Below are 26,417 nucleotides of genomic sequence, written 5' to 3' on the forward strand. Positions count from 1 at the left end.
TGTCAATGGTGTACCCCACCTTTTCCCGAATGCAGCTGGGATAGGCTCCAGCCTCCCCCGCGATCCCAAGAGGGACAAGCAAAAGAAAATGGATGGATGGATGGATGTTGACACACTGAGCCGGCGACTGTTTCTGCTTTGTCTCAAAATTGGTAAAAGTAAATTCTAGATTATAACTCATGCATCTCTCACCTGGTTGTAGTAGACAAATGTGGCCATGGACCGGGAGGCTGTTCGACTTTCACATCCCCCAAACTTTTTTTAACCCTTCTTGTTAATCTTAAACAGTATTTTGTGAAGTGAAGTGAATTATATTTATATACCGTAGCACTTTTCTCTAGTGATTCAAAGCGCTTTACATAGTGAAACCCAATAACTAAGTTACATTTAAACCAGTGTGGGTGGCACTGGGAGCAGGTGGGTAAAGTGTCTTGCCCAAGGACACAACTGCAGTAACTAGGATGGCGGAAGCGGGAATCGAACCCGGAACCCTGAAGTTGCTGGCACGGCCACTCTACCAACCGAGTTATGCCACCCCAATTTTGTGATCATCCTGTCTGTCGGCATCTCAGCGAGAGTGGAAATTGTACAGTAAGTGTTTGTTTTATTATGGTTAGTTTGTATGTTTAGCATCTAGCAATGCTGCTGGTGCTATAGTGTTACAATTAAGCTGCATACATTTAGCACTAGGCTTCTAAAACTTATTGCTCATCCTCTTTGTGTTTGGGCTCAAAAATATAAGATTCTGGATTATCATTTTTTGTAGATTAGAAAGGAATCTCTGGTTCCTAACTCTATGTGACGGATTACATGACTGACTTCCTCATTACCTCTCAAAATGGCCCGGGAATCTCCATGAGATTTATACTATTTTGATCCTATCTATTTATTCACTAACCTTGTAAGTCTTTTGGTGTCATAAATCAGATATATATAATGATTGCTTCAATGTAGAGGCAACTTGATTTTCCATTCTACTGGTACTTTAAATACTGGAAGTTGTTTTGCCCTACTGGAAACACACATGTGTGGGTGTGTGTGGGTGTACGTGTGTGTGTGTGTGAGTGTGTGTGCGTGCGTGCGTGCGTGCGTACGTGCGTACGTGTGCGTGCGTGCGCGTGTGTACGTGCGTGTGTGATTGTCTGTGTGTGTGTGTGTGTGCGTGTGTATGTAGCTTTAATGCTAATGAGCTGTGTTGGTCCAAAAGGTGTGTGCTGATGTGCACTTTAACCACTTCTTACATATACACTGTGCACACAAGCATACACTAGAATAGTTATTTTAGCTACAGTGCTAACATTACAAAATAATCAAACTTACAGCTGACTGGCGAGAAGTTGGCAGAAGTCTATTAAGTTTTAAGACGTGTAGCGAAGCCTAATTGTCTATATGTATGTTTTCTCTAGAATATAAAACTGTCCTCTGTAAAGTTGTGGGTGTATATACAGGGACAGCCTCATTTGGCTAGAGGTGGATCAGAAATATGATGTCCATGAAAAATGTTTTTCCGCACATGACATCATGAAAACACGGAACTTCAAAAGTGACCATTTGAGCACTCCTTCTTTAAATAGCGGTCCAAACAAAATTATTATAAATGAGCTCCAGAGACTAGATGTCATGATTCCACATGACAGATTGGACTATGTTCATTATTTTCCTGTGTTTAGAATCACTTCCTGTCCTAGTGCTCTTGCTTTGTCAGTATTTCCTCTTTGGTCTCTGTGTTTTGAAGCACCTTTACTTTCTGTTTCTTGACCTGCCAGCACATCTGTTTCATTGTTACTTACTTCTATTTAGTTTCACTTGGTTCCCTCTGTCAGTGCTGTATCATTGTCTGTTTAGTGTGTTTGTGTTCTGTTTAACTTGGTTCCTGCATAGCTTTCCCTATGCTTCCGGTGCACTTCCCAGCTGCACCACGTATACTTTTACCTGCACGCCATCTGCTGTCTTCTGCATCTTTGGGGTGACGCTGCAAGCAACGCTTACCAGAACGTGACACTAGAGCTGTCTTCGACGAAGGAATTTCATAGTTTAATCTGTTTCGTTAGATTTTGCCTTTAAGCTACCATCAGTCGAATTGATGGTGGGTTTTTTTTTTAAGAGAGAAGTAAACCGATTGTGATGATAGTAGTGTATACTGCTGGTCACTAAGTGTCAGTATAACGTCACATTATGCAGAGTCGTGTATAGAGAGAGTACGGACAACGAAACGAGAGGTGCCACGTTTGGTACCTAGGATGTGTGCAGCTGTGCCGGGAAGCATGCAATTCAGTTCTGACGTTATTTTTCTTGTCGAAATGAAACAAAATAATAAGTGAAAAATAACAAAAATAGCATATAGTTCTAAACATACTCCAGCTCATAACATTTCAATAAAACATGCATTTATTTAATCAAAATGGTATATATAATAATAATTTGGGGGCAATTTTGCGGCTGTTTTTGACCCACTCCACCGCTATATTCATGCAGTGTTTAGTTACCAGTGGCTCTCTAACACACTTCCGCCGGCAAAATGTACATTACAAAATACACAACGACCAAAAATAAACGTATTACCCTCATTTTGCCAAAATTCTCATTAACTTTGGACCAACAATTACAGAGAAATAATGACTTTTGTATGAAGTATGTCAACTGTGGTGTCTTCCTCCAATGTATTGTTTGTAATCACTGCGCTATATACTGTCTGTTTTCCCTTTTTTGAATATTTTTCATAGGTTTTTCTGTGGCGAGTCATCACCATACTAACTTGAATACTGAACTAATGCTGCTTTTTACTGCAATATTAATTAGTTCAGTTTGGATTATTGGTGACACATGCAGAAAATTTGCAATTTCGAAGCAAAGTTTTGTCAGGCAAATTGTATTAATTCACTGTTACTGAGAGTGCGATATACCACGTTTCCCATGTGTATGTACTGTATACTTGCTTACCTCACACAAGAAACTGTTGTTATTGGCTCTCCAGCCTTCCTGGCAAACCTTCACTTCCCATATTTTTCTCTTTTCCGGGTTGCGGGAAATGAATGCAATTGCTTCCTGCATTTTTTCCGAGTGGTGCATCCCCATGCTACACAATAGGGTATGCTTACACGGTAAACACTCTTCAATTAAAATAACTGTATAATGAGGAAGTGCAGTGTCGCTTAGCTGTGGCTTCAAGCTGGTATGTAACATGGCACACTGTTGTCATGTGAGTGCCTTTTGACCAATCGTTGAGCTGATCGCTTAAAACTGAGTTTTCCATACTCTCTTTATACACGACTCTGACATGATGTAAATCTAATCGCTATTCGGTGATTATTTTAAATACCTATAAAACAAATAGTCTTTTATTAAGTGAACGTAACAAAGTTCTCATTTGCTACTTTTTCTGCCTAAAAACATGGTTAAGCCTTTGTGATAAACTTATAAACACGGTAGAAATTATTTCGTGAGATCCTCTGCTCTGGCGCTGCGCCAACAAGACATCAAACTTGACTAAATAGAGGAAGTAAAAGTTTCTGTATGTAAACCTGCTCAAGGATTATTACTTTTATCAGTAGAGAGCTACACATCTAGGGTGAGGTGGCAAGTCCGGGTACGCACTGTGTCCAATTCCCGATAACTATGGCAGGATTCGGCCGGCCAGAGGCATGCGGTGGCACAAAAAGCTTTGTATCTGACTGCAGCGTGTCCCTATGAATCCATTCCCCCATTTAGAAACATCATCCCCACACTATTAGTAAAATATTATTGTGTGCTGACAAATAGTTATTGAGAGAGCGATGTGAAAGGCCAAAACACACCGTTTTAGACATGTGACCACATGACCACACCAGAAGGCAGCGATTGCTTTAGAAAAGAATGATCTCTTACTCTCTAAAACTATTTGTCTGCACACAATAGATTTTTTACTAATGATGAACGCAATCGATCCATCCTCCTAACACACCTGCTGTACTCGGGGGCCCTCAACAGCTACTGTGCTGTAGGAGCACACGGTAGGAGTGCTGTTTCACGTATGAAGATTCGACTGTGAGGTTGATAGTCAAATCAGACGCCTCCAAATGAAACTGTCGACAATATGAAGACAGGTCTAGTAGGGACACATATTTATAAATAAAGTTGATTTGATTTGATTTGATTACAATTATATGTACGACATAATTAAAACTTCTTCTGTTTTTGCATAATGGGCAAACGTGTCTCAAAACAAGCGTTTCCTCACTCTCTCTTCTCTGAGGTTTTCATAAAGCCAGGTTAAAGAGAGCCAGGCTGTCTTGTCCTTTTTCGAGTGACAACAGCTGGGCCTCCTCTGCTTGGCTTAACATCTCTGGCAATAACTAACCATGGAGATGGAGAAAATAAAAAACACATTTTTGATGCCTGTATTCTTTTTATTTGATGAAATATAGCAATAGTGAAACATCATTATTAAGACAGAAGACAGTAAAATAAACTGAAGGGGCCGCATGCAGCCTGCCAAAGCTTTCAATTTGGTTTGCCAAACAGTGACACTGCAGTAGAAGAAGACGACTCAAGTAAAGAAGAGACATACATTTTAACTGCCATGAATATGTTTGATGCTACCTGTTAGGTGGCGGTATGCGTCTGTAATGGAGGCAAAACAATTAGTGCCGTTAAAGGAACTTATAGTTAACGCGTTATTGCGTTAACTTTGACAGCCCTAATAAAAATGGCTAAATAAACTAAAAATATCAATATTACAGTGGTATTGTCCACTAGAGTAGACCAAACTATCCAGAACGCGCTGTTCAGTATCGTAGCCACTGATGTGTTCAGCCTGAGGCAGCATTATTTTATTAGATTAAAAGAGTGTAAAGGTGACTAAAATGGTGTTATTTCATGTCTAAAGGTTTCTTCTAATGTTTGAAAACACATTTAGGTTGTTTTTTAATGCTCTTGCTATGAAAATATAGTATTCATTTATAATTAAAGATTTCTACTTGGCGTAAATTATAAATTAATACTCATTGATATAATGTATTGTACAGGTGCAACATGTATTGCTAGCTTAGCTGATTTTTATCAATCACTTTTCTTTTAAATTGCGCAGAGAGAATGGAAGGTAGATGTAGGGATTTACTGTGAGGAGTTAAAAATGTACAGCAAAAATGCATTAATATGCACATTACTGCTTTTACTCGTCCCTCCTTTATTACTTCTTTTACTGCTGCTTCTGTCAATGATACTGCAAGAGCAACATTGCAAGACAATGGCATGTTAAACAGATAGAAACCTGATGCTATTGCATTAGGAATGTGCTGCAGCAAACAACACAACCACCACTGGCACAAATAGTTCCCTATCCTTTCGAATAGCGTGTACAGAATCTCATGTTGCAGCGTATTAGAAGTCAAATGTGTTTTTTGGTTTGTTTTTTTTGCAATGTGTTATCCATCAAGCGGCGACTGTTCTTGATTTCCTGTTATTGTTCTTTTATATGATCGCCCTATCTATCACTGCTGTTCACTCTGTGGCCATGGTGTGTCTGCAGGTATGACATCTGCATCCAGAAAAACAAGCCTTGTGAAACCTTAGGTAAAAAAAAGATATGTCTTAATTTAAAACATGTACTCATATTTTAGAATTATGCCTGAAATGAAAACATATTTTATCGTCTTAACTCCCTTAGTTGCATAACTTTGACAATTGTTGGACTGATCTGTTGTTTTGTAGCTCTCCAAGGAGTGCTTATTTAAATGTGTGTGTTTGTTGCGCAGGTCTGGCTCCTGTTGGAGGAATGTGTGAACCAGAGAGAAGCTGCAGCATCAATGAGGACATTGGCCTGGGAACAGCGTTCACTATTGCCCATGAGATTGGACATACGTTAGTAAAATGCACACAATATTGAGAACAAGACTAAATAAATAGTATTGTCTAGACTCACAGACAACAACATAACCTGCACATACTAGATGCAGTACAAGAGCTGTATCAAATTCTGCCCCACAAAGATATTCATGTTTTAATTGGCACTGTCAATGGTGTGAAACTGCACTGCCTCATACTGAGAGCCGTTTTTCATATTCTGCTCTTCTCGTGTCGCCATTTAAGGTATCAGATTTTATTACAATATATTTTAAAACCTCTGTAATTGTGATGGCATATTTTTTAGTACTGCTCTTCTATGGGATCGTTCAGGTCTTAAACAAAGTACAATGGAACCTTGATTTACAAACTTAATTGGTTCTTTAACGGGGTTTGTAAATAGTCACGTCCGGCTCACTAAATATGCATGGTGGTCAAGAAAGCTCTGTTCTGTCTGTGGTTCGTAAAACAAAAAGTTCTTACAATGAGGAGTGTGTAAATAAAGCTGCCACGGTATCCCTAACATGCCTGAAAACAAAGCAGTGAATCCAAACATGAATGACAGCTTTTAAAACATATCTTCCTGTTTCATCTCTTTTGGCTGTTTAGTATGTTTAAAAATATAACAATTGCTCCAACTGTTACTTAGCAAGCCACAAACGAGAAAGTGTAAAGGCCACTGAGTTTAAAATAGGGGGTAAATATCTTTATAATTGTTACTTAAGGTTTGGAATGAACCATGACGGTATTGGTAACACGTGTGGACCCCGTACCCAGGAGACGGCCAAGCTGATGGCCGACCACATCACAATGAAGACGAACCCGTTCATCTGGTCGGCCTGTAGCAGGGATTACATCACCAGTTTTCTGGAGTGAGTCAGCCTCTCAGATATTATTAACACCAGAAAAATGTGGGGAAAAACTCACCCTGTTGATTTTTTTGTTGTTGTCTTCTAGCTCAGGTATGGGCTCTTGTCTGACCAACGTACCCCCTAAGCAGGAGTTTGTGTACCCCACCACAGCCCCGGGTCAGGCCTACGACGCAGACGAACAGTGCCGCTTCCAGTATGGCGTCAGATCTCGACAATGTAAATATGCAGTGAGTATTTTCGGCATACTCCCGTTTAGAGCTGCAGCGATTCGTCGACTTGGTCAACGTCATCGATGATGTAAATACGTCGACGTCCTGTACCTTACGTCAGTGCGTCGAAAAAAGATGGTCGCGCACAAAGAAAAAGATAACAATTGGTCGGCCACCGATTATTATTGGCCAATTTCTGTGGAAAAGTTTATGATTGCCAGATGCCAATCAATGCCTTTCAATGCTGATCACAATACATATAATCTACGGCTTATGCCTTGCAGCTTTTGTTGACAGGCGAGGCTACTAAGACTGCTCGCAGCTACAATACAGCTAACTGTTTGTGTATGTCCATACTCAATGCAGAGCATCCACTCTATAAGTAAATATCACTTCAATTGTGGCAAATAAACTACATTTCTCACAAGTTTTAATGTCACTGTGGAACTGGAGAAAAAGGCTGTAAATGCGACACATCGAGCAAGATAGCTAGGCTAGCTGGAAACAACAGAACAATAAGTGCTTAGTTCACTTTAACACATGTATTGAACCGCTTTACAACAGAAAGTTAGCAGATATTACCAATAAATTAACGGGTAGATTAATAAGAGTCTAGAGAGAGGATAATATTACATCAAGGTGTGTGTGCGTGTGTGTGTGCGTGTGTGTTTTTGCGTGCGTGCGTGCGTGCATGCTCTGTTACTATGTCTGTCGAGTGCCAGACTGTCAGCGATTACAGAGAAGGGTAAAACGATCCATAAGTCGGTTATTGATACCAAGGGTACTACAGTATTTCAGTGATACCACTGGTTAGATCAATATTGTTTTTTATCAAAATTTGATTTTGTTGTTTTGTTGTTTAAAAAAAAAAATCAGTGAATGATTTTGCCGCCTGGACACAGGAGGACTTTGACTTTATATTGGTTAAACAATTGTATTAAATAAAAGAGAATAAATAATGAAATAGTTTAAATATTTAGTTGATATTGTTACAATGCCTTCATGTGCTTTTCTGCTGATTATAATTTTGATTAAAAATGAAAAAAGCAAAATCGTGAAGTGATCTTAAACATTTTAAAGTAAAATGTGTTGGTATCGGTCCCACTTCTAGTTTACTTCTAAAAAAGTAAGGCACTTTTATGGTTCCTTTTTTAGATTACATAGTCAATAGCTTACACCATAAATACATAATACAATTTACAGTTGATAGATGGAACAGCTCGAAGACTTCTATGGAAATACAAGAGACTCAGTTTTCCCTCGCCCGGACGCGGGTCACCGGGGCCCCCCTCTGGAGCCAGGCTCGGAGTTGGGGCATGATGGCGAGCGCCTGGTGGCCGGGCTTGTCCCCATGGGGCCCGGCCGGGCACAGCCCAAAGAGGCAACGTGGGCTCACAACTCATGGGAGGGACCATAGAGGTCGGGTGCGATGTGAGCTTAGCGGCAGCCGAAGGCAGGGCACTTGGCGGTCCGATCCTCTGCTACATAAGCTAGCTCTTGGGACGTGGAATGTCACCTCGCTGGGGGGGAAGGAGCCTGAGCTAGTGCACGAGGTGGAGAAGTTCCGGCTGGATATAGTCGGACTCACTTCAACACACAGCAAGGGCTCTGGAACCAGTTCTCTCGAGAGGGGCTGGACTCTCTTCCACACTGGCGTTGCACGAGAGGACGAGATGGTAGCTTCCCTCCGCCTTCGGGTGGGGGAACGGGTCCTGACTGTTGTTTGTGATTACGCACCAAACAGAAGTTCGAGTACCCACCCTTTTTGGATACACCCGAGGGAGTACTGGAAAGTGCTCCGCCAGGTGATTCCCTTGTCCTACTGGGGGACTTCAACGCTCATGTTGACAACAACAGTGAAACCTGGAGAGGCGTGATTGGGAAGAATGGCCGCCCGGATCTGAACCCGAGTGGTGTTTTGTTATTGGACTTTTGTGCTCGTCATAGATTGTCCATAACAAACACCATGTTCAAACATAAGGGTGTCCATATGTGCACTTGGCACCAGGACACCCTTGGCCGCAGTTCCATGATCAACTTTGTAGTTGTGTCATCAGATTTGCGGCCTCATCTTTTGGACACTCGGTGAAGAGAGGGGCGGAGCTTTCTACCGACCACCACCTGGTGGTGAGTTGGCTGCGATGGTGGGGGAGGATGCCGGAAAGACCTGGCAGGCCCAAACGCATTGTGAGGGTCTGCTGGGAACTTCCAGCAGAGTCTCCTGTCAGAGAGAGTTTCAATTCCCACCTCCGGAAGAACTTTGAACATGTCACGAGGAAGGTGCTGGACATTGAGTCCGAGTGGACCATGTTCCGCACCTCTATTGTCGAGGTGGCTGATTGGAGCTGTGGCCGCAAGGTAGTTGGTGCCTGTCGTGGCGGTAATTCTAGAACCCGCTGGTGTCAGCGGTGAGGGATGTTGTCAAGCTGAAGAAAGAGTCCTATCGGTTCATGGGACTCCGGAGGCAGCGGACATGTACCAACAGGCCAAGCGGTGTGCGGCTTCAGTGGTCGCAGTGGCAAAAACTCTGACATGGGAGGAGTTCAGGGAAGCCATGGAAAAAAACATCCGGACTGCTTCGAAGCGATTCTGGACCATCATCTACCGCCTCAGGAAGGGGAAGCAGTGCACTGTCAACACTGTGTATGGTGAGGTTGGTGTTCTGCTGACCTCGACTGCGGATGTTGTGGATCGGTGGAGGGAAGACCTCCTCAATCCCACCAACACGTATTCCTATGAGGAAGCAGTGCCTGTGGAACCTGTGGTGGTCTGTCCTATTTCTGGGGCTGAGGTTGCTGAGGTAGTTAAAAAGCTCCTCGATGGCAAGGCTCTGGGGGTGGAAGAGATCCGCCCGGAGTTCCTTAAGGCTCTGGATTCTGTGGGGCTGTCTTGGTTGACAAGACTCTGCAACATCGCGTGAACATCTTGGGCGGTACCTCTGGATTGGCAGACCGGTGTGGTGGTTCCTCTCTTTAAGAAGGGGAACCGGCGGGTGTGTTCCAACTATCGTGGGATCACACTCCTCAGCCTTCCTGGTAAAGTCTATTCAGGTGTACTTGAGAGGAGGCTACGCTGGATAGTCGAACCTTAGATTCAGGAGGAACAGTGTGGTTTTCGTCCTGGTCGTGGAGCTGTGGACCACCTATACTCTCGGCAGGATCCTCGAGGGTGCATGGGAGTTTGACCAACCAGTCTACATGTGCTTTGTGGACTTGGAGAAGGCATTCGACCGTGTCCCTCGGGAAGTCCTGTGGGGAGTGCTCAGAGAGTATGGGGTATCGAACTGTCTGATTGTGGCGGTCCGCTCCCTGTACGATCAGTGTCAGAGCTTGGTCCGCATTGCCGGCAGTAAGTGGGACACGTTTCCGCCAAGGCTGCCCTTTGTCACCCATTCTGTTTATAACTTTTATGGACAGAATTTCTAGGTGCAGTCAGGGCGTTGAGGGGATCCGGTTTGGTGGCTCCAGGATTAGGTCTCTGCTTTTTGCAGATGATGTGGTCCTGATGGCTTCATCTGGCCAGGATCTTCAGCTCTCACTGGATCGGTTCGCAGCCGAGTGTGAAGCGACTGGGATGAGAATCAGCACCTCCAAGTCCGGGTCCATGGTTCTCGCCCGGAAAAGGATGGAGTGCCATCTCCGGGTTGGGGAGGAGACCCTGCCCCAAGTGGAGGAGTTCAAGTACCTTGGAGTCTTGTTCATGAGTGGGGATAGAGTGGATCGTGAGATCGACAGGCGGATCGGTGCGGGGTCTTCAGTAATGCGGACGCTGTATCGATCCGTTGTGGTGAAGAAGGAGCTGAGCCGGAAGGCAAAGCTCTTAATTTACCGGTCGAACTACGTTCCCATCCTCACCTATGGTCATGAGCTTTGGGTTATGACCGAAAGAACAAGATCACAGGTACAAGCGGCCGGAATGAGATTTCTCCGCCGGGTGGCAGGGCTCTCCCTTAGAGATAGGGTGAGACTCTCTGCCATCCGGGAGGAGCTCAAGGTAAAACCGCTGCTCCTCCACATTGAGTGGAGCCAGATGAGGTGGTTCGGACATCTGGTCAGGATGCCACCCGAATGCCTCCCTAGGGAGGTGTTTCGGGCACGTCCGACCAGAAGGGGGCCACGGGGTAGACCCAGGACACGTTGGGAAGACTATGTCTCCCGGCTGGCCCGGGAAGAGCTGGACTAAGTGGCTGGGGAGGGAAGTTTGGGCTTCCCTACTTAGGATGCTGCCCCCGCGGCCCGACCTCGCATAAGCGGAAGAAGATGGATGGATGGATGGATGGATGGATAGATGAAATGGTATCAGCTAATCTGACTTTCTTTTATATCCCCTAACCAAACAACATGCATTTAAAGTTTCTACATACAAGAAAATTGTTGGTGTATGTTTAGGGAATTCATTTGAAAAACGTGTTGCACCACTACACTTAAGAACATTGTGTTACAAAAATAAAATAAATCTACAGATTATTCGATTAATTGGAAAAAGAATCAATAGATTAATTGATTCAAGAAATAATCGTTTGATGCAGCCTTACACTTGTTTCCAACATTAAAAAATGGTAAAATGGACCATGTCTACCATAATTTGCGGGCTGTTGAGCGTACCTAATTATAAGAGAGCATCCATCAAATATTTGGACAAATGTTAATTTATACAAATATTGGCCGCACAATTTTAAAAGCCGCAAGTGTACACATTGAGACATGAAATATTTACACAGGCACTTGTGTTCATTTACAAATTTTAACAAAACACGACATAGAGTAGCCTACCGGAAAGGTCATTGAGTGTTGTCTTCGTCCTTCTCCGGAAGTCCGTTCTTTCAGGGCCCATTAGTGGTGGTGGATTTTTGATCGATGCGGCAGCTGTTTCATTTTTCAGTGGCCCGGTTGATCATCTTCGGCTTATAGGCTGCGTTGTGCGCATTTCGTCGTTTCTTCTCCATGAAAATGATGAGTCCATAATGCGCTAAATGGCTGACTGAATGATTGCGTGAGTAGGGATGGGAATCGATACGATTTTTACCATTCTGATTTCTTTTGATTCTGCTTAACGGTTCGGTTACTTATCGATTCTCATCTGGATGAAAGGATAGCAAACAGGTTGGTTAGCATCAATAAACTGTGTTTAGTTCAGAAAAAAACATGAGTATACAAACCCAACACTGAGGTCTTAAAAACAAAAAATAATTAGTTTTAAAAATAACTATAATATCATAAATATTATAATGTAGTATTAAATCGAATCAAATCAACTTTATTTATGAAGCACATTTAAAATTGACCACAGGGGTAGCCAAAGTGCTGTACAATGGACAGGTTAAAAGATAATACGAGAACCGAGCAAACACAACACAACACAAACAGAGCACGATAAAAAAGAAATAACTGAAAAAATAGAACATAAAAAACATAAAATTAGGTTCACAGCAGGTGTATTATGGGGCGCCATAGCGGGATGGATATCACTCAGTGTTAAAAACCATGGAATAAAAGTATGTTTTTAATAGAGATTTAAAAACCGGAAGAGAGGAGGCCTGTCTAACACTCGGAGGTAGATCGTTCCAGAGCAGCAGAGTTCTGCACGAGCTGCAGGCGGGCGAGGGAGGCCTGGCTAATGCCTACGTACAGGGCATTGCAGTAGTCTAGACGAGTCGAGATAAAGGCGTGGATAAATTTCTCGAGATCATGTCCTGATAGAAGCGGTTTCACTTTCGCTATTTGGCGTAATTAATAAAAGCTTTTTTGTACGACCCAAAATAAAGAAAATACAACATCAATTATTCTGTGAGGAATGTCATTTACACAGAATTGTTTAGTAACGTGTTCAACATTTTTCAAATAGTAATGAAAAGTATTATTTAAAAAAATATATATATATATACATACAGTAAATTAACCATTATTTTGCAGAAAATGAAGCATATCTGTGATATTACTGACTAATCACGGTGTGTTCAGCTGTGGAGAACATCTCTTACACAGGAAGAGACTGCCGGTCAGATGCCGTTTTGTCATGTGATGCATGAGAAACATTCCTTTCATGTTTGCAATTAATAATAACATGTTTTAACATGATAGGCAGTGTTAGTTACCTGCAGTACTGGCAGCAAAAAGATTTTCTGACTTTGCAGCTGCTGCTGGTGGTGATTTACTTCCGTCTCGGAGGGGATCGAAAACGCTTCATTCATACAACATTATCACGTGCTGTCTGCCAATGTTCCTGCTCGTATTTTGTCAATTTGATGCAATATGCACCTTACAAGTATTGCAAATTACCTTGTTGTGTTCGTTTCTCGTGAATAATTCTAACGTCCGTGCTGCTGATCAGCGCCGTGCGTGGTTGTCATGTGTGCCCACAGGCATCGATAAGGGAATTGTTAACAAAATTGTCAAATGATTCTCTGAAATCAACACCAACCAGTTTTTGATTCCCATCCCTATGTGTAAGTGTGTGTTATTTAATCTGAACAATTTCATTGGTTCACGTGACTGAACTGATGTGACGAGGCGAAATGTATTGGTTTTTGAACCCGTAAAAATCCATTAGCCAATTAGCCGCAGCATTGTATAAAGCGCAGGGTTCAAACCGTGGGGACAAAGTAGCGGCTTATAATCCGTAAAATTACGGTCATTGTAAATTATTTTGAGGTGCACAGACCAAAGTTGGGAGACATACAAGTATTGGGAAAAAAATAGTTAAATTGTTTAAATTGTTAAAATATTGGAATAAAGAGACTCAGTTATTTTGTTTTTGGAGCTAAACCTTGATGCACCAGAGAAGCCGTGGTCAGAGAAAAGGCTGCGGAATGCGAGCCTTTACGCCAAAAGAAGAAAAATGCAGATTTATCCTGGACACAACTTGAGATTTATGGAGTATTTTATTAAAAGCCCCACTGAGATCCAATAGTATTGTATAAACCACAGAAATAAGCATTACTGGGGCTCCTTTTAAAGAGAACCTCTGATGACTTTAGTCTTTTCTGCCTTATAAATGTTGTTACAAAGTTGGATACTCCTGTTAAACAATGTCAAAGCTTGAAATCACATTTGGGTGTAAGCTTGCACGCAGTTGTGAATGCCTTTGAACAGTGTTTGTAGGGGCCATTTGCATTTCTGACATTATAGATTGACAGCTCTACTAATGTAGATGTACAAATGTAGGCCCATCCTCTAGAAATACATTTCCCTTTTCCACCGCTCATGTCATAACCCCACAACGTTCAAAAGAACCTCACCTTTTCAAAACTGTTTTTAATACTGGACAAACCATCTCATAATACTGTATTGTCTTTCATTTGGAGTTTGGAGGGGTTCATTTGCATCTAGTCTGGTTCGATCCCCAGCTTCCGCCCTCCGAGTCACGTCCGTTGTGTCAAGCAAGACACTTCTCCCTTGCTCCTGATGGGTCGTGGTTAGGGCCTTCATGGCAGCTCCCACCATCAGTGTGTGTGTGAATGGGTCAATAACCCATTTACCATAATCTATTTAATTTATTTGTTTATATATAACTTGTTTTTATATATACTTTTTTTTTTCAACCATACCATTTTAAACTTTTAAAATTACTATGCACAAACACACATACAGGAGGTCTGCAGCGAGCTTTGGTGTATGAGCAAGAGCAACCGATGCATCACCAGCAGCATACCGGCTGCAGAAGGAACCATCTGTCAGACCAACACAATTGAGAAAGGGGTAATTGATATCATGAGTTTAATGAGAAAATCTCCATTAATGTATATACTTTGTGTGCTGTGCCTGTGAATATCAGTCTTCTTTTACATCATGTGGGTTGTATATGTGCTACAGTGGTGCTACAAGAGGCTCTGTGTGCCATATGGGACGCGTCCTGAGGGTGTGGATGGAGGCTGGGGACCATGGTCACCCTGGGAGGAGTGCAGCAGGACCTGCGGAGGTGGCGTCTCCTCCTCTATCAGATATTGCGACAGTCCGAGGTAAACGTTTACTTTGTCGTGCACTTGCAGCTCAGTGTCAGTTTTGCAGTGCCTTAGGAAAATTCCCTCCTCTTAAATTAGGTGAGTGTGTGAGTTTAAATTACACATCACAAATTATAAAACATGGCAGCCCTTGAAAAGACTAGCTTGGATAGCAGCAGTTTTTTCAAAACTGGACAACATATTTAACTCATAGAGGACCTAAATATATTACTGTTTACTGTTTTTGGGGAATTTTTTATTAGGGTGATGTTACTTTTCTTACCTCTTACCCGACATTACCTTGAGATCAACAACATATCTTATTCATAGAAACCCCTTCTAACAGCCACGGAAAATGGAGGGAACATTATATTGCAGGGATATTCAACTAAATAATTTTGGGGGACATAGTTCCAGAAAACTAAGGACTGAAGGGCAGGAGATTCTCTCTTCACTATTAGTTTTATTTTGTAAATTCCGAAGAACCAGCATCCTCTACAGACAGTAGACATTTGATTGTGGTCTATTTATTTTGTCAGAGTTAAAGGAGTGCTCTGCAGTTTTTAAGGATCTTCTGCAACAAAGATAGTCAAATATCTACAGGTAAAAGCCAGTAAATTAGAATATTTTGAAAAACTTGATTTATTTCAGTAATTGCATTCAAAAGGTGTAACTTGTACATTATATTTATTCATTGCACACAGACTGATGCATTCAAATGTTTATTTCATTTAATTTTGATGATTTGAAGTGGCAACAAATGAAAATCCAAAATTCCGTGTGTCACAAAATTAGAATATTACTTAAGGCTAATACAAAAAAGGGATTTTTAGAAATGTTGGCCAACTGAAAAGTATGAAAATGAAAAATATGAGCATGTACAATACTCAATACTTGGTTGGAGCTCCTTTTGCCTCAATTACTGCGTTAATGCGGCGTGGCATGGAGTCGATGAGTTTCTGGCACTGCTCAGGTGTTATGAGAGCCCAGGTTGCTCTGATAGTGGCCTTCAACTCTTCTGCGTTTTTGGGTCTGGCATTCTGCATCTTCCTTTTCACAATACCCCACAGATTTTCTATGGGGCTAAGGTCAGGGGAGTTGGCGGGCCAATTTAGAACAGAAATACCATGGTCCGTAAACCAGGCACGGGTAGATTTTGCGCTGTGTGCAGGCGCCAAGTCCTGTTGGAACTTGAAATCTCCATCTCCATAGAGCAGGTCAGCAGCAGGAAGCATGAAGTGCTCTAAAACTTGCTGGTAGACGGCTGCGTTGACCCTGGATCTCAGGAAACAGAGTGGACCGACACCAGCAGATGACATGGCACCCCAAACCATCACTGATGGTGGAAACTTTACACTAGACTTCAGGCAACGTGGATCCTGTGCCTCTCCTGTCTTCCTCCAGACTCTGGGACCTCGATTTCCAAAGGAAATGCAAAATTTGCATGGTTGGGTGATGGTTTGGGGTGTGATGGTTTGCTGGTGTCGGTCCACTCTGTTTCCTGAGATCCAGGGTCAACGCAGCCGTCTACCAGCAAGTTTTAGAGCACTTCATGCTTCCTGCTGCTGACCTGCTCTATGGAGATGGAGATTTCAAGTTCCAACAGGACTTGGCGCCTGCACACAGCGCAAAATCTACCCGTGCCTGGTTTACGGACCATGGTATTTCTGTTCTAAATTGGCCCGCCAACTCCCCTGACCTTAGCCCCATAGAAAATCTGTGGGGTATTGTGAAAAGGAAGATGCAGAATGCCAGACCCAAAAACGCAGAAGAGTTGAAGGCCACTATCAGAGCAACCTGGGCTCTCATAACACCTGAGCAGTGCCAGAAACTCATCGACTCCATGCCACGCCGCATTAACGCAGTAATTGAGGCAAAAGGAGCTCCAACCAAGTATTGAGTATTGTACATGCTCACTCATATTTTTCATTTTCATACTTTTCAGTTGGCCAACATTTCTAAAAATCCCTTTTTTGTATTAGCCTTAAGTAATATTCTAATTTTGTGACACATGGAATTTTGGATTTTCATTTGTTGCCACTTCAAATCATCAAAATTAAATGAAATAAACATTTGAATGCATCAGTCTGTGTGCAATGAATAAATATAATGTACAAGTTACACCTTTTGAATGCAATTACTGAAATAAATCAAGTTTTTCAAAATATTCTAATTTACTGGCTTTTACCTGTATATGACAGCTTTAGAGAATCTACTGCAAAAATGTAAGTCTCTCACAAGTTTTTGAACTGAACTAATGGGCTACCAGTTAAAAAAACGCCCAAATGATGAACAAGAGAGGACCTAAAATGGAACCTTGAGGAACACCACAAGTATAACTAAAGAAGTTGAACAAATGACTACTGAGTGCATCTGAAGTAAACAAGCTACAGCTACACCACAGTTACACAAATCACATCAAGAAAAACAAACTAACTGCCACAAAAGGAGAGGACTTATTGAGAAATGCCTCAGTTATGTAAATCACAAGTTTAGACCCCAGTGGTCTATATTTGCTAGCAAGGTTAAAATGTCAATGCAAGGATCAGCCAATGTGTTTAAAGTGGTCCAAGTTTCTCTTTACAAGAGGAGCACTTTATTGTTTTTAGTAATTTGCTGCAAAAATATTTGCCTCCCAAGTTTTGAACTGAACTCAGGGGCCGGTATGGTGTCATTCACTGGCCGGATTTGGCTTCCTGGCCGCCAGTTAATTATCCCTTTTGTATTAGCTCCTTATTTTTGACACTTTAATACAGAGTTGTAAAGGACGCTGTCTGTGACAGTGAGTTTGAAAATAAAAACTATGATGAAGACAAGCAGCACAGAGTTGAGAAGGCAGCATTGAGTTAAATGAAGGTTAGAATCTATTAAATCATACTAAGATATGTCTGACTGGTCCGATTGTGTGCGTGTGATTGAAGGCCAACCATTGGTGGAAAGTACTGCCTTGGAGAGAGAAAGCGCTACAGATCCTGCAATATTGATGTGAGTTGTACCTGCTTTCCTAATTGTCACTGTCACTCATTATTTTCCATCAATGGACTAGAATAGTGATGGGTCCGATACTGGCCAATAGTTCTAAGGAAGTAATTTTATAGCCTGTTAACGATATACTGTATGTAACATTACAATTACATCTCACTTGTATCTCAAATAAACATCTCCCATTAAAATGCATTTTAACATGTAACATGCCTTTTAAAAAGAAGAACACACAATTAGATTTTTAAAAATTGTATGAAAAAAATACAACAAAATATACTACAAACAACTATAATTATTTTAAGGACCTATTTACTTGAGGGTATGGACTTCTGTGGCATCTCCTGTCAGCTGATGTTCCGCTAGTTTCTTCATATTTTCATATTTAGATATTATTTTGACATTCTTGGCTGGTGTTATCATCCACTTTTTTCTTCCCAGCACTGTCCTTCAAACTCACGTTCTTACTTTCTTTACGTCCATCTCTAGCTATAGCTATAGCAAGTAAAACGAGATGTTTTTGTCGGATTTTACTGGGTTCACTATGACATTTGCTACACCAACTAATGACGGGGATGCTTGCAACTCAAATTTTGCTTGCAATTGAAACCACTGTAACAATTAATCAATCAATGACGGCTCTTATCTTGAAATGCTTGTTGGGGTACTCTTAAGTTGAGGAAGAATTGTGTAGCATTGTTTCTTAAAATTGTACAGTATATACATATATGTGTATATATATATATATATATATATATATATATATATATATATGTGTGTGTGTGCATATATATATGTGTGTGTGTATATATATATATATATATATATATATATATATATATGTATGTGTGGGGAAAAAAATCACAGTGCATATATATATGTGTGTGTGTATATATATATATATATATATATATATATATATATATATATATATGTATGTGTGGGGAAAAAAATCACAAGACTATTTCATCTCTACAGGCCTGTTTCATGAGGGGGGGTACCCTCAATCATCAGGAGATTTTAATGGGAGCATTCACATACCATGGTTTATATAGGGCACAGAGTGGGTGGGTACAGGCTGGCGTAGGGGCGTGGTGATTGGCTCATGTGTTACCTAGGAGGTGTTTCCGTCTATGGCGGCATGCTGTTACAATTTCGCTGCGCTTGTTGAGGGATGACAGGTCTGGACGGTAAATAATAAACAGTTTCTCTTTCAAGCATAGGTTGCATCTTTTATTACCACTATTGTAAGGTGTGCTGGATGCAAGAATTTGCCATGTTATTGAATATTCAACATTATTGTCTTTGAGGTCCCAAATGTGTTTGCTGAGTTCTGTGGTATTTCGCAGGTTTTGGTTCCTGAAAGAAGCCTTGTGATTGTTCCATCTGGTTTTGAATTCTCCCTCGGTTAATCCTACATATGTGTCGGATGTGTTAATGTCCTGGCGTATTACCTTAGATTGGTAGACAACTGATGTTTGTAAGCACCCCCCGTTGAGAGGGCAATCAGGTTTCTTTCGACAGTTACAGCCTTTGTTGGTTTTGGAGTCGTTCTGTCCGGGGGCCGACGGCTCATTTGCAATTGTTTTGTTGTGGTTTGAGATGATTTGTCGTATATTGTTCATGCAGCTGTAGCTCAATTTAATATTGTTCTTGTTGAATACTTTTCTTAGGGTGTTGTCTTTGGGGAAGTGTTTGTCAATCAGATTGAGGAATTTGTGTCCAATGTTAGTTGAGACGTTTTTGCTGTATGGGGGGTTGTACCAGATGATGTTGTTTCGTTTTCTGTTCTTTTTTGGCTGGTTTCCTGGCGTGGGTTCATAGGTGAGGGTGAAATTGTATCCGCTTTCATCAAGGGCTTTTTGGTACGGGGGGGTTGCTTGGTCAAATTCAGCTTTGCTAGATGACAGCATCGATAGCCTTTTATTGATTCCGGTAGGTATTCTTTTCGTGGTGGTGGGTGGGTGGTTGCTGTCATGGTGCACGTATTGGAGTGTTGTGTTGGGTTTCGTGAATGGTTGGTAGCTGTTATTTCTCAGGTTGAAAGTGACGTCAAGGAAGTTGACGGTTTGCTTGTTGGCTTCAATCGTGATCCGTAGGCCGTTCTCTTTGAAAATGTGGCATATGCGCTTCTTGGTATTCTCGCTGCTCCTTGGCGAGGCGCGACACACTGCCAGTCCGTCATCACGGTAAATACCAAGGTTCAGATTGAGGCTAGCGAGCTGGGAGAGGAGGAAACTCCCAACGAGTTCACACGTTTCTGCTCCGTCAAAACTTCCCATAGTGACGTCAAATGTTGCATTGTTCTTTTTTTGCCATGGTGTACTGTTGTGGATGAGAATGGAGTTTTTTGCGTGGATGATGATGTTTCTTTCGTTGCCTGTGATTGAGTCGTAGTCTCAGGCGAAGTCTAGTGCTTGAGTCAGTAGGTCTTGCTTGATGGAAGGGTAAAATTCTTCGATATCAAAGCAAAAAAAAGCTGAATTTGACCAAGCAACCCCCCCGTACCAAAAAGCCCTTGATGAAAGCGGATACAATTTCACCCTCACCTATGAACCCACGCCAGGAAACCAGCCAAAAAAGAACAGAAAACGAAACGACATCATCTGGTACAACCCCCCATACAGCAAAAACGTCTCAACTAACATTGGACACAAATTCCTCAATCTGATTGACAAACACTTTCCCAAAGACAACACCCTAAGAAAAGTATTCAACAAGAACAACATTAAATTGAGCTACAGCTGCATGAACAATATACGACAAATCATCTGAAACCACAACAAAACAATTGCAAATGAGCCGTCGGCCCCCGGACAGAGCGACTCCAAAACCAACAAAGGCTGTAACTGTCGAAAGAAACCTGATTGCCCTCTCAACGGGGGGTGCTTACAAACATCAGTTGTCTACCAATCTAAGGTAATACGCAAGGACATTAACACATCCGACACATATGTAGGATTAACCGAGGGAGAATTCAAAACCAGATGGAACAATCACAAGGCTTCTTTCAGGAACCAAAACCTGCGAAATACCACAGAACTCAGCAAACACATTTGGGACCTCAAAGACAATAATGTTGAATATTCAATAACATGGCAAATTCTTGCATCCAGCACACCTTACAATAGTGGTAATAAAAGATGCAACCTATGCTTGAAAGAGAAACTGTTTATTATTTACCGTCCAGACCTGTCATCCCTCAACAAGCGCAGCGAAATTGTAACAGCATGCCGCCATAGACGGAAACACCTCCTAGGTAACACATGAGCCAATCACCACGCCCCTACGCCAGCCTGTACCCACCCACTCTGTGCCCTATATAAACCATGGTATGTGAATGCTCCCATTAAAATCTCCTGATGATTGAGGGTACCCCCCCTCATGAAACAGGCCTGTAGAGATGAAATAGTCTTGTGATTTTTTTTCCCACACATACATATATTGCGCTCAACTACGGTATCGAGCACTATTTTTTGGATAACCTTATTAAGACATATACTCCGCTCCAAATTGACATTTGTTGAGCACTGTACGACGATCAGAAATGGAAAAATTCAACATCGACTACTCCACGAAGAACATTCCCATACCCGCGCAGAATGACTACAAGCTAAGGCTCATAGAAAAGACGGAACACTTCCTAAGAAGGATGCGGTGGAAAGCACATTTTTTCCTCCACCCTGAAACAAAAGGAACGCAAAAGAAAACTTACGGATTCAAATCTACCAAGAACCCACCCACAGTTGAGGAACTAAAGGATTTTGAGAACGACATGCTCAAAATGATACAATCAGTCAAATTCAAGCCAATCCGCAACCCACTCCTCACCAAGCTGAAAAATGACAAGGAGCGCATCAAGAAAGTAAACAACCTCATCATAGCTGCCGATAAAACCACAAACTTCTACAGAATGGACATACCAGAACATCACACCTTACTGGGCAGAAGCATCACCAAATCATACAAAAAAGCGCAACCCAACACCTTACAGAACATCCACCTGGAAAATAAAAGGATCGCGGCTGAACTGGACATTGAGGACAGGGTGGACGCCACAGCCAACAAGGAAGCCTTCATCACATTGAAGGACCACAAACCCAACTTCGCAAATAACCCAACATGCCGACTAATAAACCCAACTAAATCTGAAATAGGAAAAATCAGCAAAATAATCCTGGACAGAGTCAACACAAAAATCAAGGACAAAACACCACTCAACCAATGGAGAAATACAGCAGCAGTAATCAAATGGTTCAACAACATCCAAGACAAACAACAGCACAACTTTATCTCCTTTGATATCGAAGAATTTTACCCTTCCATCACGCAAGACCTACTGACTCAAGCACTAGACTTCGCCTCAGACTACGACTCAATCACAGGCAACGAAAGAAACATCATCATCCACGCAAAAAACTCCATTCTCATCCACAACAGTACACCATGGCAAAAAAAGAACAATGCAACATTTGACGTCACTATGGGAAGTTTTGACGGAGCAGAAACGTGTGAACTCGTTGGGAGTTTCCTCCTCTCCCAGCTCGCTAGCCTCAATCTGATCCTTGGTATTTACCGTGATGACGGACTGGCAGTGTGTCGCGCCTCGCCAAGGAGCAGCGAGAATACCAAGAAGCGCATATGCCAAATTTTCAAAGAGAACGGCCTACGGATCACGATTGAAGCCAACAAGCAAACCGTCAACTTCCTTGACGTCACTTTCAACCTGAGAAATAACAGCTACCAACCATTCACGAAACCCAACACAACACTCCAATACGTGCACCATGACAGCAACCACCCACCCACCACCACGAAAAGAATACCTACCGGAATCAATAAAAGGCTATCGATGCTGTCATCTAGCAAAGCTGAATTTGACCAAGCAACCCCCCCGTACCAAAAAGCCCTTGATGAAAGCGGATACAATTTCACCCTAACCTATGAACCCACGCCAGGAAACCAGCCAAAAAAGAACAGAAAACGAAACGACATCATCTGGTACAACCCCCCATACAGCAAAAACGTCTCAACTAACATTGGACACAAATTCCTCAATCTGATTGACAAACACTTTCCCAAAGACAACACCCTAAGAAAAGTATTCAACAAGAACAACATTAAATTGAGCTACAGCTGCATGAACAATATACGACAAATAATCTCAAACCACAACAAAACAATTGCAAATGAGCCGTCTGCCCCCGGACAGAGCGACTCCAAAACCAACAAAGGCTGTAACTGTCGAAAGAAACCTGATTGCCCTCTCAACGGGGGGTGCTTACAAACATCAGTTGTCTACCAATCTAAGGTAATACGCAAGGACATTAACACATCCGACACATATGTAGGATTAACCGAGGGAGAATTCAAAACCAGATGGAACAATCACAAGGCTTCTTTCAGGAACCAAAACCTGCAAAATACCACAGAACTCAGCAAACACATTTGGGACCTCAAAGACAATAATGTTGAATATTCAATAACATGGCAAATTCTTGCATCCAGCACACCTTACAATAGTGGTAAAAAAAGATGCAACCTATGCTTGAAAGAGAAACTGTTTATTATTTACCGTCCAGACCTGTCATCCCTCAACAAGCGCAGCGAAATTGTAACAGCATGCCGCCATAGACGGAAACACCTCCTAGGTAACACATGAGCCAATCACCACGCCCCTACGCCAGCCTGTACCCACCCACTCTGTGCCCTATATAAACCATGGTATGTGAATGCTCCCATTAAAATCTCCTGATGATTGAGGGTACCCCCCCTCATGAAACAGGCCTGTAGAGATGAAATAGTCTTGTGATTTTTTTCCCCACACATACATATATTGCGCTCTACTACGGTATCGAGCACTATTTTTTGGATAACCTTATTAAGACTTATATATATATATATATATACTTGTGTATATATATATATGTGTGTGTGTGTGTGTGTGTGTGTGTGTATATATGTATATATATATATATATATATATATATATATATATATATATGTATATATATATATATATATATATATATATATATATATATGGAAAATATGTTTTCCTTTTTCTAAAACACATTTTATGTATAAAAGGGACAAAACATTAACAGAAATACAATTATTTTTAGTAATAGCTCTTCTTTTCGACAGTGTATATTACTGTAGGGCCATGTCAACACATTTAAAGATGCAATCTGTAATTTCTCGGTGTCTGCAAAGCTGCTTGTCATAGACGATACCTTTGGACAATAACTTTGTCAAGCTCGTTTGGTGTGTTTTATTTTTCATCACGTCGGGGTTTTTAGGTAACATTTGTATTTTGTCGCATTTTAACACTGTTTCTTATCTTCAAGTGATAGACACATTTAAGTCACTAGCAACGACTAGTTGGCGATATGGTTTCCAGATTAGCCTACCGTTGTTTGGTTGGTGTCAGACTTTTTAAATTCCGAACAAGTTATTTCTTTGTTCCTCTTTTTGGCACCAATTCCTTTTCGAGTTTTGTTGATTTAGCTTACGTTGTGCTTTTCGTTCCTGCGACATTGTTAACATCCATGCGATGGTAGCTCTCACCTTAAAAGTTATTTATTTAAGTGATGTAAAACTTATCTTGCAAAGAAGCAATGTTACTTCTAATCCAAATGTTAAAATTACGATATACACAACTGAGTTATCTTACTTACCAAACTATAGAGCGCACCATATATTAGCCGCACTGCCGTAGATATATATACTGGTACGAGAGATTTTGTAAATGTATATTTACATATCTAATTGTTTCCAAACAGTGCCTGTCCCACGACAGTAAAATGGCTGATAAAGTAAAACAGAAGTGACCGTCATGGACCCACTAGCTGTGGAAGCCAGCTCTCCAATCATCTAAACAGACTCAATAACTCCACTGTAACGTTTAATTGAATTTATGGAACTGAAACAATACTAAAAAAATGCCATTGTAAGTTAATAATACTAACACAGACACTTGTAAACATGTTAGCATATTCACTAATGCTAACAATGCTAGCTTGATTACATTCTGATAACACGTACAAATATGCATGAAAACACTCCTACAGACATCCCACATGGGACGGTTTAGTAAGTATGAATTGTTTGTTATATTGTAAAACTTACAAACGTTGCTTGGAGTGATGAATGAAGAATCCTTTCGAGGAGAAACGCTATGGACGAACAGTAAACAAAACGGGACATATACTTCTGGTTTAAAGCACGAAACAGGAAGTACATTTTCAACCTGCAGCACCTGCAGTGAGCGAACTCTTCCAAAATATGGCACCATAGCACAAACCATAACACACTTTCTCAGTGTCTCTGTCGGTGTAATATAAAAACCTATTTGTTGAATAAAAAACATTATGGCCGTTAACAAAGAAAAATCTATAAATTAAAAATCCATAAATTAGCCGCACCATTTGAACACAATAGTCGTACAAACAGCTACGGTACAGTATTTTGTTGATATAATACAGTAATAATGTACAGCATTTACTTCTCCAAGCAGACGGAAGAGGACTTTGAAATCCTTTTTAGTCCGTTCTAATTGGTGTCCAACATGTACAACGAGTCAAGTTATCGAAGAGGGAATGCTGGTCAATAAAGCTGCGATAAAAACAAGTAATGGTGTTAAAAAAGCGGATATTCCAAGTTATGTTATCCCCCACAATCAGTGTTATAGTAGAAAATGCCGGGAGAGTTACTTGGCAGCAGCGGGAGTGGAGAGGACATCGCAGGTTCGTAGTGAGGACAACTAAAACAGCTTCAGGCGTGCGCATTAAGCCGAGTCGTTGGTAAAGGAGCGAGCTTCAGCTGCAGGAAGATGTCGACTGGAAGGCTGTGGAAGCTCGACCGCTGCTTAAGGTTTGGTTTCCAGTAGTTGGAAGACAAAGTTATTTCAATCTCTAGCTTTAAGATAATGGTAGCTAAAGGTTTGGTTTACAGTGGTTGGAAGACAAAGTAATTTCAATCTCTAGCTTTAAGATATTGGTAGCTAAAGCTTTGGTTTCCAGTGGTTGGAAAACAAAGTTATTTCAATCTCTAGCTTTAAGGTTATGGTAGCAAGTTAAACCAGTGTTTTGGGTCGGATCTTATGGCATTAGTGACATTAGATATGCCATCTAGCGGCTCGGAGGCTCTTAACTTAAATGATGCTCGCAATTTAAAGCATAACAAAAATCCAAGACACCTTCTATCTCAAAATACTTGTAACATATTTTTTGGACTATAAGGTCCACTTCAAATCTTTTCATTTTCTCAAAAATCGACAGTGCGCCTTATAACCCGATGTGCCTAATGTACGTATTAATTCTGATTGTGCTGATGTCTGTTCAATAAATGATGCGAGCAAGTACCTGTAAGCAAGCAACAACAAAACTTTGATGTTTCATTGAGAATATAGAACATTACACATGGCGCTCAAAAGTCTGTCAAAATATTTTAGTATGACTTTGGTAAGCTACGAAGCCGCACCACTTGATGGAACACAGAGCATTACGGAAACTGTGCGTACTGTGCTTAAACATACGGTTATTATTATGGTGTGTGTATAGAGACCCCAAAATGGCACCTATTATGAGACAA

At 41.3% G+C, this 26,417-nt stretch overlaps 1 protein-coding gene across 1 annotated transcript in view; it reads left to right on the forward strand.

Moving 5' to 3' along the window:
* The window catches only part of adamts10 (ADAM metallopeptidase with thrombospondin type 1 motif, 10), a 114,860-nt gene that overhangs the window by 49,265 nt on the left and 39,178 nt on the right, over window positions 1-26,417 (forward strand). Inside the window, exons 9-15 of the mRNA XM_061975824.2 lie at window positions 5,507-5,550; window positions 5,733-5,838; window positions 6,546-6,692; window positions 6,778-6,919; window positions 14,491-14,598; window positions 14,713-14,858; window positions 17,762-17,825. Of these exons, the coding sequence (XP_061831808.1) occupies window positions 5,507-5,550; window positions 5,733-5,838; window positions 6,546-6,692; window positions 6,778-6,919; window positions 14,491-14,598; window positions 14,713-14,858; window positions 17,762-17,825 (757 nt within the window). The remainder of the gene's footprint in view (window positions 1-5,506; window positions 5,551-5,732; window positions 5,839-6,545; window positions 6,693-6,777; window positions 6,920-14,490; window positions 14,599-14,712; window positions 14,859-17,761; window positions 17,826-26,417) is intronic.

This window comes from Nerophis lumbriciformis, linkage group LG14, assembly GCF_033978685.3.
Source record: "Nerophis lumbriciformis linkage group LG14, RoL_Nlum_v2.1, whole genome shotgun sequence".
In the NCBI taxonomy this organism is placed as follows: Eukaryota; Metazoa; Chordata; class Actinopteri; order Syngnathiformes; family Syngnathidae; genus Nerophis; species Nerophis lumbriciformis.